At 35.9% G+C, this 16,313-nt stretch overlaps 1 protein-coding gene across 6 annotated transcripts in view; it reads right to left on the reverse strand.

Moving 5' to 3' along the window:
* Window positions 1-13,280: 13,280 nt before the first annotated feature.
* LOC106060910 (uncharacterized) overlaps window positions 13,281-16,313 on the reverse strand; it is a 28,760-nt gene continuing 25,727 nt past the window's right edge. For all 6 annotated transcript variants that reach the window (XM_056013041.1, XM_056013039.1, XM_056013038.1 and 3 more), the window contains one exon: window positions 13,281-15,904. In XM_056013041.1, the coding sequence (XP_055869016.1) occupies window positions 15,502-15,904 (403 nt within the window). In that variant the 3' untranslated portion in view covers window positions 13,281-15,501. The remainder of the gene's footprint in view (window positions 15,905-16,313) is intronic.

The following is a 16,313-nucleotide window of genomic DNA, read 5'->3' on the forward strand; positions in this document are numbered from 1 at the left end:
AACCCCACCAGTAACGAAACATGCTGAGAAGTACTCCCTTGTAGCACGTGAAAGGAAGCGAGCAGTGATTTTAAGGTCACCTTGCCCCCGTACGAGAACAGCCCTGATGCCGCACACGAACCAGTTCTCTTTCTCTCTTTGTCTCTCTCTGTCTCTCTCTGTCTCTGTCTCTCTCTGTCTCTCTGTCTCTCTCTGTCTCTGTCTCTCTGTCTCTCTCTGTCTCTGTCTCTGTCTCTCTCTCTCTCTCTCTGTATCTCTTTCTCTGTCTCTCTCTCTCTGTCTCTCTCTGTATCTGTCTCTCTCTTTGTCTCTCTCTCTCTCTGTATCTCTTTCTCTGTCTCTCTCTCTCTGTCTCTCTCTGTATCTGTCTCTCTCTTTGTCTCTCTCTGTCTCTGTCTCTCTCTCTGTCTCTCTCTCTCTCTCTCTCTCTGTCTCTCTGTCTCTCTCTGTCTGTCTGTCTCTCTCTCTCTTTCTCTCTCTCTCTCTCTCTCTCTGCCTCTCTCTCTATCTCTCCTTCATTTAGTGCGTGACATTCGTCAAGAATGTGGTCTATTGTTTCTACGTCCTTAAAACAGTGGCGACACCGTGAGTCAAAATTCCCTCTGAACCGTTCGAGGTGAGCACCTAATGGACAATGTCCGACTCGGAACTGGGCTAGGACGGCCTGTTCCGCACGATTGGATAGCCACCAAGCGTCCTTTCGGTTTGGTCTACTCAACTGTTTATAGAGCTCACGGCCTTTGTCCCAACTGTACTACCAGGGTGCCAACACTCGGGTGTCGGCTAGGGATCGAACACTCTCGTAAGTGCACGGTTCATCATGTAAGGTTGCCATTTGGGCCGCGGACTTCGCTAAAAAGTTGGCCCTCTGATGACTAACCAGACCACAATGGAATGGAACCCATTGAATAAAACTACGAGACACATCCTCAACGATTGCAGGGTGCTCAGAAGCACTATCGAAGATACGTCTAGTCTTGGAACAGATAGAGCTGGTGTATGCGGGGGTCTCGCCTTGTACGGAGACAAGCGAACTCAACAGAACACTGCCAGATACCTGGACCGTGCTGTAAGGGATTAATCTCAGCACGGAGCCTTAGTGCATAGAGGATTACAAATGGTGTAGCTACTAACTTTATTCCTTCATCGGTCACTTTTACCTTGAGTGTCCTCTGTCCACTTACTAACCTTAAAATCTTTCTTTGAGGTATGATCCTCACAGACCTTTCTTTAAGATGCCTCCATTATTACAAAACTTATATCGACTCCCTCTGTCTGTCTGACTATCTATCTGTCTCTCTTTCTCTCTCGCTCTTTCTAAGTCTTAATGTCTTTTTCCAGCTATGTCTCCTGTCTGCGTGAGTGTGTCTCTCTTTCTGTCATTCTCTCTGTCTCCGTCTCTCTGTTTCTCACTCGGTTTCTGACTCTTTCTTTCGATCTCTTTCTATCTCTCTTTCTCTCTCTTTCTCTCTCTCTTTCTCTCTCTCTTTCTCTACCTACCTCTCGCTGCCTGCCTTTCTCTCTGTATCTCTCCCTGTTTTTCTACTTCTTTCTTTATTTTTAGGTTTAACCCTCCACCACCGCATTTTAATTCTGGATCCGTGCTTGTATGCTACAACACTAGCCTTAGATCACGATACAAACCCCATCTCTGTGTTTTGGATCCCACTGGCATGTCGCCGTATCGTTGGGAGTATACGTTTGAAGCCCTCCGTGACGTAATGTCACGGGCGTTCATTATCCTACAACACCTGCTGTGAATCTTACTCTCCATTTAGACATTTTTGCCATCTCATTTTTTTTTATTATATGGCGCACCTGATAGCTAGCCCAGTGCGCAATGGTCCTTTCTCTTTTCTGGTCCAGTGTGGAGAAGGGGTATCCGCTGCCTTTAGGCGCTCAGCAAACACAACACTGCTCGAGTCGGGATTGGAACTCGAGCCGCCCATTGTTAGGTGGCCAAGCCATAGAGCCTCTTTATATATACATATTTATTTCTTTTAAAATTGATTTATTGGACATTTAAAACTATTAAAAGAAATTGGTCTTTACCAGTGATATCTAAACCTTTTCCTTAACGGAACACTTTGCTCATTCTGAGTATTTAGCGGAACACTTCGCTCATTCTGAGTATTTAACGGACCACTTCGCTCATTCTGAGTATTTAACGGAACACTTCGCTCATTCTGAGTATTTAACGGAACACTTCGCTCATTCTGAGTATTTAACGGAACACTTTGCTCATTCTGAGTATTTAACGGAACACTTCGTCCATTCTGAGTATTTAACGGAACACTTCGCTCATTCTGAGTATTTAACGGAACACTTCGCTCATTCTGAGTATTTAACGGAACACTTTGTTTTGATTAGAACGATTAATTCACTTGGTGGCTCACTAGTTAATTATTCCAGTAGTTCGTGGGACACCTAGTCAGGCCTCGCGGAACACCAGGGTTCTGCGGAACACAGTTTGGGAAACACTGGTCTATACCATTCATCATATTCTAATCATGAGCGTAGCCAGGATTTTTTTTCGGGGGAGGGGATTTTTTTTCTCTCTCCCTTCCCCCCGCCAAAAATAAATACATATATATTTGTGTGTATGTGTATGTGGACATAAGTTTAATCTTTATCCTTCATTGTTTCGGAAGACGTTTATTGTAACCTAGAATAGTTAGTGAAAAAAATTGTAGACTCCCCGCCACTGCCATCAAGGGGGTCAGGGAGCACTGTGAGCCCCGCCAACGCGCACTATTTCCGGTATTGAAAGCCAACAAAATGCATATTCTGGGGTATCTACAGTGCATTCAATGTAGGCTGTGTATACTTTAAGTATGTTAAGAAATAGAATAGTAAATAAATCTTTGTCACAAATATAGAATTTTATTTATTTATAATTTAACCATAATGAGAAATATTTATTTCAAGACTATAATGACAATTGTTTTGTAATTACGCCTAAAACTTTGGCAATGCATATCCAATAGATACATTGAGTGAACTGTTTTAGAACATTATGAAGAGCACAGTTACTTAGGCTTCTGATTTTTACGGTGGGGGGGGGGGGGGGGTCGCCGCATTGTACATAATCGTAGAAAAAGGGGTCGCCGACCTAAAAAGGTTGAGAACCGCTGATCTAAACTATCTTGAATTTATGGAATGACTATTTTGTTCACATAGCCAACGCTGTTGAACCTGTACGGCTTCCTACGAGGTTTATGCGCTTTTGTGGTGGGTGTTACCCAAAGTGTTTCATTCTGATAAACTATAAGGAAGCACCTTGTCTATCAGTCGTATTCACGCTACTTAAAAAACACAAAACACAGACCTAAGTATTGATAATTATTGCAGATAGTTTAGTTCTCTTACACCAATTATACAACACGAATTTTCATTTCTAATCAGGTTTTAGTACATTCTTACCAAGGTGTAATATCCGCCCTCCACTAATTTTAAAAGCAGAAAAAAAAATGTAAATAATTTAAGGAGCAAACCTTTTATTGAGAGAAGGGAGAACACTATTCTATCGCTGCCATATCTCTCACCATTGAACGTTTATCTCCCCTTTTTCATTATAAAACAAAATATTAAAATAAAAAAAAAAGGTTAATGTTGTATTGATTGATGTGTTGTCAGTCCAGGATTTGACATTCGTAGTTGATCTCACTGGTCACCTGCAAGAATTAAGTTTGAAACTTCAAGGTAAAGACAGAATTATCTCAACTGCTTGTGATATGGCGTGTGATGATCCGGATTGTCTAAACAAAAGTTCCAACTGTGGAGAAACCAAATATGAAGAGAAAACTTTGTTCCCTTCTCAACGTGTTAGGAAGTAAAAAGATGAAACACTGCTGCAACATTTGGTCAATAAAAAGTTAGTAGATGCTTTCAATGACCGTTTTTTTTTTACTTTGTTTCATTCGAGCGAAATTTGTCGTTGATTGTATCTCCATTTTCAAATGCTCCTGAGAATGATGCTGTATCCCGGAAAGGATCTCAAGTATCAGGACAATGAAAACAATGCGCTATCATAGTAATTTTTAATGAACAAAAAAGTACTACACATTTAGTTAACAAAGGGACAGGTGTTTCCATTAAATATTGCATTCTATTGTATTGTTTCTAAATTAAATAAAACAAGGAGGCTATGGTTTCGATTTTCGGCTGCGTACCCCCACGGGTCATTGTAAGCTTTTTATTTTGCCCAAACACTGTACTGAGTTTAATATGCCTGGGCTAGTTGTCGGTCGTCTCGATGGCAACTGGTTCATACCCTGTCGCAGCTGCAGGAGGATTGGACTAGGAAGTAGGTTATCTTCAACTCTGAAGGGACATACGAAACGTGTAAAACATTGTTACAAACATTGTTACAGAAGGAAGTGTTGATGCTTTTTTTTTTCAACTTATGGGAGCATCACCGCGGAGTCCAATTTTCTAAGCTCTTCGGTCTGTAATAGTAAACTCTTTTTGTTAATTGTTTAGTTGTTCAGTTGGCAACATTGTAGTGCAACGTATGACCTTGACATTGTTTAGATTATCGAGAAAATCCTCAATACTACAATGTCCCAGAAAAATGAACAATTTATGTAAGAGAAAAAAAATCTCAATACTTTAAAATGTATTTCCGTTTTCTATATCAACTGCAATGAATCAAATAACACTAATTAATAAAATATCAGATAAATTTATTGACTGATTCGTGCTTTGCTAGGAACAATGAATAGTTGTGCAAAATTTCACCTTGATTCGAGAATGGCTGTGGGAGAAATAACGTATTCAATTTGTTTTTACCAGACAGAGTTGATAAGCTTTGTAGCATAGAAAACAAAGTGTTTGTTTTTTTAAGGTAACTCCTCTGTTATGGAGCTAACGATCCCCAAAGCGTATTTTTTTAACCTTATAATAAGTCTTATTTCTACATGAGATAATATTTCCCTTATTTTACTAAATTTGACCTGCCCTTTTTTATATATGTAAATATATATGGATTTATACAAAGGCTTCGGGTTTACTGGGCGTTAGGGTTAGGGTATGGATAAAATCGCCCCCTTACAACTCGAAAGTAATGGATATGCTAATGGTTCGAAGAGACACAATGCTGAGATCTAAAGTATTGCGTTTTGTATTACATTTCAGGCAGTTGGCAGTGTTATCAGCCTTATCTTTTCATGGAGACCCCCCTTCCCCTACAATCAATGTTATCAGATGTAGGCCTATCTTTTCACACACCCCTCCCCATATGCAGTAGCACCCCCTTCACGTCCCCTCGTTACAAATGGAAGCAATATGCATTCGTACGTTGCCGTGTAGAGCTCTGAACTCGTAAAAAACAACAACTGTTAGCTATAGTCTGTTTCGTCCGTGTAGCGTTGTCATCGGATACCGATATCACGTAAGCAGATGACGTAGTCTGGTCAGGTGTCTTCATGAATTATGTCTTAGCTTTGAAGTTAGTGAAAGATAAGTGGACACCTTACGATCACCACATGCCATAGGTCACACCTTTTTCTTTCCCGTTGGAGGGTATATGCATATCCTCAAAATACGTAAGCAAATGTTTAAAAAGACTTCTTTACGGTCAAACCATAAACCGAGGGTCGTATCCATCCCACGACATGAGGCTATCCGACCACTTGAAACTTCTGACCACATCGGAGGCTCTGTTCCTTCAAACTGGAAGATAGTTTGATCTGTGCACATCGCCATGGGGAAAAAAAAGTAACTAAAATTGCATTTTTTTTACAAATTTCTTTTATTTTTCTTTTAAATATCCACATTTAAAATATATTAGTATTAGCGTACATACTTAAATAATAATAATAATAATAATAATGTTTATTATTCATAAGGAAATTTTGTCTTACAATTGTGTGCATTACACCAAACAAAACATTGTAACTGTAGAAGACAAGGTTACATAGTTTGCATGGAAACAGAAACTCAAAATTGTCCCCCGAAGTGATCTGCTATGGCAGGTAAGAATAGGCAGGTATCAATATTTATAGAAAGACAAAATCAGAAACTATGAACTACAAACTATCAACCCTTGCAATCCTATCTCCGTCTTTACAGAAGGAAGATACGTACTTGTGTTGAAAGTGTTGCCGCTAATGTAGTATTGCTAGTTTGACTAAGGACTTGATACGACAGGAGATTTATTAATGTCATTATTATTGTTAATTTTCATATGTGTTCATTGAACTGATAGTTATGAAGAGAGAGCTAGGGCTTAGGCGTCACTTGTAAAGAACAAATCACGTGTGAAGAGATTAGAAGGAGGATTGTTACAACAATTGGACCCCACGATGACCTGCTGACCACTTTAAAAAAGAACGTAAACTCAAACTCTATGGCCACATCACAAAGTCCCTAGACTCGCAAAGACCATCCTCCAGCGAACTGTACCAGGAAGAAGATGAAGAGGAAGACAAAGATAGCGATGAGAAGACAACATCAATGAATGGACAATGAGTAAAATGTATTAAAGGCAAAGGACTGAGAGGAATGGAGAAAGACAGTTGACAGATCTTGTGTGGTGTTCCAACGGTCCAACAGGCTAAGGGATGGGTGAAGTTGAAGTTAAATGTGAACCTGGCTTAACTGATGTTATTGATTATCTAATTGATCTAATTTTTTTTGTAAAGGGCCCATTTCTCATTCAAAGCCTCAACAAATATAACTCTTCCCTTCAAAAAACAAAACAAACTTTTCCCCCTATTTTTAGCGGCCTCCGTAAGGGGAAAAAGCCGCTATTAGGTTTGTGCAAAATGTCCATCTGTCCGTCTGTCACACTCAGATCTCGAAAACTAGAAGAGATATGAAAAATATTATTTCATCATTAAATGCGGATTGAAAAGTTTAGGTGCAACGGCTACTTTTGGTTTTCTAAAAGCAAACCATTTAATTTATAAAATTAATTATGCAAGCGATTTTTTCATAAAAATACACCAATTCTAAAACAATTACGTAAATGTAAGGGAGGCAATGTTACAATATGCTAACAAAGATGGACAATTTTTGTGTATTTTCAGTGTCACTAAGTAAAATATATTTTAAAAATGTACAGGAAATGTTTACAACAAATATAAATAATAGTTAGAGATGTTTTTTTCTGGTCAACTAGCTGCTAAAATTAAGTTTGTTTATAAAGGCTAATAATGCATTTTGTATGTAAATATCACACACATTTTTTTAATGGACTTTTTATGCAGCGATTTTTCGTGCAGTAGCGTAACGTCGCTACATGACCAGGTACTAAACCAATTCCTTAAACTTTTTTAAAAAATCAGATTTTATTTATTTTTTGTTTAGTGCCCCCATCCGAATAAAAGAGGCTTATTTTTGTGCGTTTTGTCTGTTGGTCGGTCTGTCCGTCACGATTAGATTAAAAAAACTAGAACTCTAAAAGCTAATGAAAATCTGATTTACACTTTAATGTTCCTCCCGTAACATCTCAATAGTTTTGAGTATCTAAAAATTGATTGTTCCGGATTTTTTTGTGCAAAACTAATCAACCCCAACAAATGTTTGTTTGCTCTTCTAATTTATATTACATTCAATTTCCATGCTTAAACGTTACAAAAACACATTATCAATAATATGTTGTTCCGTTTTTTATGTAAATAGCATATTAATGCTAAATCAAAATCTCTATACTGACTTATATTTCATTAATTGTAAAAATGTTCCGGATATTGTTTTATAAAACATGAATTATGCCTAATGATTGTTTGAAATCGCATAATTTACTAATATTACACTTATATTATTTGACAATGCGTCACTATAATTTGGTTATCAATATCAAATTGTTCCGTATTTTCATCTTTAAACAAATTTTAAAAATATCGACAATAGGTTGTTCGGGGCTTTAAAAAAAAGTAATTTACTAGAATTGATTTCTGAAAATTACTTTTTAGACATTTAATTTTCTTGCTAAAGATAACAAAGAAGTTTTGTAATCGATAAAGAAAGTTTCAATTGTGTTCATACCTAAAAATTATTGCGATGTTTTGAAACGTAAAATAAAGGTTAATCAATTTTTAATAACTTTTAGTGGTTCTTTTTTTATATCAAGATGACGGACAGACCGACTGACAGACAAAACGCAAAAACAATGCGGCTTTGATCCTTTTTAAATAAATTCTATTAGAACTCAGTGCACCAATGTCTATGAACCCTCGTTAAATATCTCGTGTAAATAAAGACATTTTTTTATGGTACCGGTACTAGCCTATTGTGAGGTAATGGAATTTTTTTTCTTTGACGTCATATGAATGGACTCTTTAAATGTAATGTTAAAAGAACGCACTCGGTGCACCAATGTCTATTAACACTCGAAAAAGTGCTCGTATTAATGAAAATATATTTTAGTCTAACTAAGCCGTGTGACGTAGTGTTTTTTTTCCTTTGACGTCATATGGAATGAATTCTTTAAATGAAATGCTAAAAGAACGCACTCGGTGCACCAATGGCTATGAACACTCGATAAATGGCTCGTATTAATGAAGGTGATTTTTAGCCTAGCTAGGCCGTGTGACGTAGTGTGTTTTTTTTTACCTTTGACGTCATATGGAATGAATTCTTTAAATAAAATGTTTAAAGAACGCACTCGGTGCACCAATGTCTATGAACACTCGATAAATGGCTCGTAATGATGAAGGCGATTTTTATTCTAGCTAGGCCGTGTGACGTAGTGTTTTTTTTTTCCTTTGACGTCATATGGAATGAATTCTTTAAATGAAATGCTTAAAGAACGCACTCGGTGCAGCAATGTCTATGAACACTCGATAAATGGCTCTTATTGATGAAGGCGATTTTTAGTCTAGCTGGGCCGTGTGACGTAGTGTTGTTTTTTTCCCTCTGACGTTATATGGAATGAATTCTTTAAATGAAATGCTTAAAGAACGCACTCGGTGCACCAAAGTCTATGAACACTCGATAAATGGCTCGTAATGATGAAGGCGATTTTTAGTCTAGCTAGGCCGTGTGACGTAGTGTTTTTTTTCCCTCTGACGTTATATGGAATTAATTCTTCAAATGAAATGAAAAAAGAACTCGGTATAGTAATGTTTATAAAGCCTCGTTATGTGACTCGCGTTTAAAAAAGGAATGATATCTTGATTTAGATCTAATCTAGATTTTTTAAAACTAGATCTAGATTTTTATTACAGTATATATAGATCTGAATTTATATATTCTAATTAAAATTATTTTAGAGTCTAGATCTAGAATTTCTAGATCTAGTTTAGACTAAAATAGACTAGATTAAGATGTAGAATTTCAATTTCTAAACTTAAAGTGTAAAAAAAAAAGTGTAGATTTTCATTTCCAAACGTTTTGATCAATATTGTAATGTTTTAATATATTAAAACTAATCTACTATTTTTTATTTAATTTAAACTTACGGCAAATGAATCTTTGAAACATTATTACTTTTGACCATCAAAATTAAATCACCTCTTGAATATTATTTGCGAATATGCAGATCCGACAGGGATCCGACTTCGACGGGGCCGCCTCTGAGTTTGTGTAACACAAACTCTCTTTGTAATCTTGTTTCATTTTAGTATTTTCATCATTTATTGTGCTCCCTTATTCTGATTCTATTCACTTGGACCTTGTGGTAAGGATTATATGCATTGCTGAACCTTATTAATTTGGATTTAAGTCATTAGATGTTTATACAATGTGTGCATTATGTGTATTTCAAACAGTCGTAAGTAAAAAACAACATAATTTGTGTATGTGTACCTATTTATTTATTTAGTCCACCACGTGCTGACATTATTTCTACGTTGTTCAATTGACCATTGACCCAACCTTGTATATGTTTGTACATTTTATTTTATTTCTTTTATCAGACATCCAGCACGCTCTAAGCCAGCGGATCTAAACCTTTAGATCGTGATCCCCTGGGGGGTGGGGGGGGGGGTTGAATGATTATTTTTTCTAGGAGTCGTATTTAGTACTGCCGGCATTGTTCAACATGTTTCATAGTAAAACGTAAAGTAAAGTAACTCTTTCAAACTTTGCGATCTATAGAGCAGACGATGCAAAGATAAACTGTTTCTACGACCGACGGTTAAAGAGAAACTCCGATGGTTTTGACAAAAAATTTTTTTTTTATATAATATGTGTTTTGATTTACAGATAATGAATGTATTCTTCTTTTTTTTAAAATTTGCAATAATAACTTAGTAATTGATGTTTTTCGGGTGTAATTTTTATGTGCATCCAAAAACGATCAGATTTTCACAGAGTTTCTATGTGACATCACAACAACCTATTTAATCTATGGACTTATTGTATAACGGAAGACCATACAGTAAAGTTGACATTCTCGTCTAAGCAGTTAGATCTAGGATCTTGTAAGCAAAGAAAAAATGCATATTAAAAGTAGATTTACATGCTTGACTTGAGACGACAGTGTGTATTTTCTCGCCTGACAACTCAACACACAACAAACACTAATGCTTGGTTGTCTTGTCATGACCGACTACACAAAGAACCCCTTTTTTTTTTTGAGATGTCAAAATTATTAAATATAAATGTTTCTAAGCATTTAAATACAAATGGTAAAATGTTTACTATTACAACTTTGTACGCAGAATTTAAATATGTCAATAACTCAAATTTGAAAAACCATCGGAGTTTCCCTTTAACTCTTTCTCTCCTGACCGACGATACCAACGTTGATTTTTCATCAGAATGTGGTAAATAATTACGGAGAGAAAGAGTTAATGTGTATAATGTGGCCAGCACAACGACCAACCACCTTTACTTTCAACAATTAACGTGAGGTACCTATTAGAGTTAGGTGAACTCAGCGGCGTACTAAAATATCCCGAAATTTAAAAGCCGAGATTCGAACCCGGGACATTTTACCACTCTCTAACCACGCCCCTCGCCGCAGAGTGGGGAAGTGTGGGGGAAACAAAAGCTCACAGAACTAGATCTATACATGATTGAAAACCGCCGCTGATTGTCAATAGCGCTTTAAACTTCTAAAATAACAAACAAACTTAAGGCTGAAGATGGCAAGAAGGACCTGTGAAGGATTGTCATCAATTCTCTCATTATAACGTGAGACGGGAAACTAACGATACGGCGCTATGAAACAGCCCTGACTTGCCGCAGAGCTTCTCAGTCGCGGTATCGACAGTTTGAACTCAGTGGATTATGTGGCTAAATTGGACGCTTTCACACTAGACTAAACGGTGAAGGTAGACTAATCACAAATTACAACAAGATTACAAAGAGAGTTTCTGTTATCACACAAACTCAGAGGCGGCCCCCGTCGGAGTCGGATCCCTGTCGGATCCGCCTATTCGCAAGCAATATTCAAGACGTAATTTAATTTTGATTGTCAAAAGAAATAATGCTTCAAAGATTCGTTTGTCGTTGTAAAAAAAAAGTGCAGTTTGCGCGCTGGACTGTAGTTCGGATTTATCGATGGTCCCTGGTTCAACCCCTGCCCGCTCCCATCCCCCGTCGTCCTGCGGGTGGTTTGGACTAGGAAGTAAACTATCTTCAACTCTGAAGGAACATCCGAAACATGTAAAACAAACAACCCGGTACCGTCGAGATTATCAGTTCAGCACGCTAACCGCACGACCAGGCATTGCACTTAACTTAATAACAAACTGGTTACAAACTAATAGCCTATTATTGATATAGAGATATATTACACGTTACAGCATGACATCTACCGGATATGTACACTATGTCAGACGAGCGGTTTTAGATAATCTTTCAGCATTGATTTGTATTTGAAAAAAAAAACAGAAAAGAACAGATGTATCGTGCTTGTACTTCGATGTCTCAGCACAGTTATCAACAGAGCTATTGGCATTTTCATTTAAAAGGAACTAGAATAAGGATATAGATCTACATAAACTAAACTTCTGATTTAGCACTCTTAAGATCTATATCTACTAGATCTAGATCTATAATATACATTTGGAATAATTTAGATATAATTTAGATTAGATTTATGCATGACGCGTAGGATGTAATCATTTTCTTTTTTGAAGTAGCGTCTGTATTACATAAGATCTAGTTTAAAAAGTCTTGATATACTGTAAAAAAAAATCTAGATCTAGTTTTAAAAATCTACATTAGATTTAAATCTAGCTATCATGCCTTTTTTTTTAAAACGAGTCACATAACGAGGTTTAATAAACATTACTATACCGAGTTGTTTTAGCATTTCATTTTTTAAAATAGAAAAAAAACAACAACTAAAAACTATTGAAAATTTGATTAACCTTTAATTTTCCTTTTCTATAATAGATTGTTCCGGACGTTTGTATATATAGTGAGAGAAAAAGAGAATTCTAGATAAATCTAATACCTTTAATTAAATGTTTGTAATGGTCACATCTAAAATATAGATGTACCATAGCCTTTTGTGGAGAGATTTTTATACCATATTTTGGTGTTAGGAAGTTTGTTTCCTTTAAAATCGGAACATAATATTAACGATAATTAGATTTTAAAACGTTTAGCTAGAAAATTAACTGTAGTGTACGACAGAAGTGCGAATTAGAATGTTTTTCATAAAAAACCGGAACATCCGATATTCATAATTTATTAGGAGGGATTTCAAACAGTTATTTGTGTTAGTAGATTTTTCATATAAAATTTTGAACAATTTTGGCGACGATTTGTAAGAAAATTTAAGTAATGTAGGCTGATTTCTTTTTCAAAATCAAATCCGGAATATTCTTTACAGATTAAAATCCCCTCTGTTCTGTTTCATCAAGAAAATTCAGTGTAAGATAAGTCTAAAAAGTGTTTTTCAATAATCGTTTCTAGTAAATTACTTTCTTATTTTAAAATCCTGAACAACATATTGTCGATATTTTTGAAAAAAAAAAGTCATTTGACATAAATTAAATTTAAGTTGAAAATACGGAACAATTGGATATCGTCACTATAGTGACTTATTGTCCAAGAATATAAGGGTAATGTAAGTCAATTTTGCTATTTCAAATAATCGTTTTACATATTTTTTTTATATAAAACAATATCCGGAACCACTTCATAGTTTTTCATAGTTCATAGCAGGGAAATTACATGTAATATATGTTAGAAGAGCTAACAAACATTCGTTGGCATTGATTAGTTTTTCTCAAAAACATCCGGAACAATCTATTATAGATACTTAAAACTATTGCAATGTTTTGGAAGGAACATTAAAGGTTAAATCATATTTTCATTATCGTTTAATGTTATATATATATATATATATATATATATATATATATATATATATATATAAACGTGACGGACAGACCGACTAACAGACAAAACGCACAAAAATAAGCAACTTTTATCCTGATGGGGGCACTAAAAAAATATATATGAAATCTGATTATTACAATTTTTTTAAGGAATTAGTTTAGCACCATAAAATGTTGCGGCGTTACGCTACTGTACGAAAGTCGCTGCATAAAAAGTCCATTTTAATAAATGTGCGTGATATTTACATACAAAGTGCATTCTTAGCCTTTATAAGAAACAAAAATGTGTTCTTTTAATTTTAGCAGCTAGTTGACAAGATAAAACACCTTAAACTAATATTTACATTTGTTGTGAACATTTCTTGTACATTTTATAAATATACTAGACATAGTTTTATTAAGATTGGTCAAGCGGTTTTGATGTCTATAAGTAACATACATACGCCTCACATTCTACTTTATAATATAAGATTTAACTAAGTGAAACTACTATATGTTGATTTTGTTAACATATTGTAACATTGCCTCCCTTACATTTACGAAATTGTTTTAGAATTGGTGTAATTTTATGAAAAAAATCGCTTGCATAATTAATTTTATAAACTAAACGGTTTGCTTTTAGAAAACCAAAAGTAGCAGTTGCACCTAAACTTTTCAAGCTGCATCGCATGGTGAAATAATACTTTTCATATCTCTTCTAGTTTTCGAGATCTGAGTCTGACAGACGGACAGACGGACATTTTGCACAAACCTAATAGCGGCTTTTCCCCTTACGGGGGCCGCTAAAAAAGTAATCGTAAATGAAACAAGTGAAACAAACAAAAAAAAATTCCTGTTTTAAAACCTTGCAAATATTGAGTAACATTACATCAATTATTTTAAATCAAGAATCCCATTCGAGCTTAGACATAAGCAGGGCCGGATTTAAATATGTGGAGGCACCGGGGCAGACATTTTTTTTTGGAGACTCCTACACTTGTCAAAAACGTAAATCAAACTCCACTTATTGATAATAAGTCCAATATGAAAGCTATGAAAGCATACCATATTTTAAAAGAAAGAAATGAATCTGTTGTAAATTTAATATAATTTTCCTGCTTAAATAGTTATTTGATATACATCGTTATAAGTTTCAAAAAATATATATTTTGTATATTTTTTAGTTTGTAGAGGGTAAGGCACATTCCTCGTTTCATATGCTAGGGCCAATTTGTACAAGTGCTCCTTCTTCCCTAGTGCTATTAGAGCATGGAATTGGTTGCCTGAGCTAGCCAGGAAAACCAGTGACTTAGTAGAATTTAGGTCATTGGTTAATATGCATGACTAAATGTATGACGAGTAGGACGTAATCCTTTTCTTTTTTGAAGTATGTCTGTATTATATAAGATAAGGCATTACCACCCTGGGTTGAGCCACCACCGTAGATCTGGGACTATATTTATATATTACGAGCTGGCTACAAGCGAACAAGCCAGCCATAGTAAGGCTCCTTCAGTAGATCTGGGACTATATTTATATATTACGAGCTGGCTACAAGCGAACGAGCCAGCCATAGTAAGGTTCCTTCAGTAGATCTGGGACTATATATATTACGAGCTGGCTACAAGCGAACAAGCCAGCCATAGTAAGGCTCCTTCAGTAGATCTGGGACTATATTTATATATTACGAGCTGGCTACAAGCGAACAAGCCAGCCATAGTAAGGCTCCTTCTGTCTCGAAAGACAATGGATGCACATCATACGCCTAGAATGTTCTATATGAATCACTAGCTTTGGTTTCTTCTTGAGTCCAGGCAGAATCGGATGTGAATTGATTACGACAACTTGATTAACTAATTGGTTAATTTTTGTTTTAATTGATTCAAGTGTTGCCATCAACAATAAATAATTCTGCAAAGTTTCCACTTCATCCTAGAATGGGAAGTGTCGAAATGACGTGCACAAGATTTGTACTAGGCAAAAGGAATGACTTAACATAAGTTCGGTAATAAATGAAAATCCCGTCCAATATGAAAGCTAGACCGATAAGGTAATAACTCATTTCTTGTGTTTATTTTCTAACGAGCTCCGAAAATAATTACTGTTTTGTGATTGTCTAGTGTGAATGCATGGATAGGCTCTTAATATTCAAAACAAAAGCACAAGCACTACAATTGTTAATAGTTTATCATTTTTTCCGCCAAAAGATCAACATACTTATCTGTTAATAAAGTCAATCAACATTTATACATTAAAATTTGGTCTTGAACTAGAATCATCGCCTTAGATAGTAGACTTCATAGCATGTAGTGCGTATCACTGGTATCCCATTAACATTGACCTTGCAAGCGGGGTTTTTGTGAACGTAAAATCTCCGGAAGCCAGCTCTCTCCACTTCCTGCAGAGCTTTGAGCTTCGGTAAAATGTAATCTCTGGACTGTTCATTAATGTGGTACTCAAAAAGAAACTGTTTCACATCTGCCAGCTGACCGGACGAAGCCATTTGCGGCAGTGTCGACCATTCCGAATCTTCGATGTCCATTTTGACCACGTCGATGGTGAGGTTTTGATGTTTTAATTTGGCGCGAATGTCCTTGAAGGTGGACATCGGCCACTTTTTGTCGTTGACGTATGTTCTTCCGTCAAGTCCAAGTTTATAAAAATGAACGTTTGGGGATCTGTTAACAAAAAAAAATTGAACAGAATGTTTACTTTAATGAATAAAATACAATTAGATCAAACTGTATGGGCTCTTGACTTACTGGAAAAAATATGTTGAAATGTGTGAACTATTATGATGACCCTAATGTCCGCTCCAATCACTACCACTTCCTATTTGGTTTCGTTGTTCCATTACTCCTTTATTTCCTAATCAAAATTAATCATTACATTAATCATCTTTCAAGTCTGTCTCCTTGTTGACACAATGGATTTAAAGTGATTCTACGGAGCTCACAAAGTACACACACACACACACACACACACACACACACACAGAGAGAGAGAGAGAGAGAGAGAGAGAGGATTATATAGTTGTACAAATGTTAAGTTTAGCTGGCACTACTTTCGAATTCTGTACACCGGATA

This window comes from Biomphalaria glabrata, chromosome 15, assembly GCF_947242115.1.
Source record: "Biomphalaria glabrata chromosome 15, xgBioGlab47.1, whole genome shotgun sequence".
NCBI classification, from domain to species: Eukaryota; Metazoa; Mollusca; class Gastropoda; family Planorbidae; genus Biomphalaria; species Biomphalaria glabrata.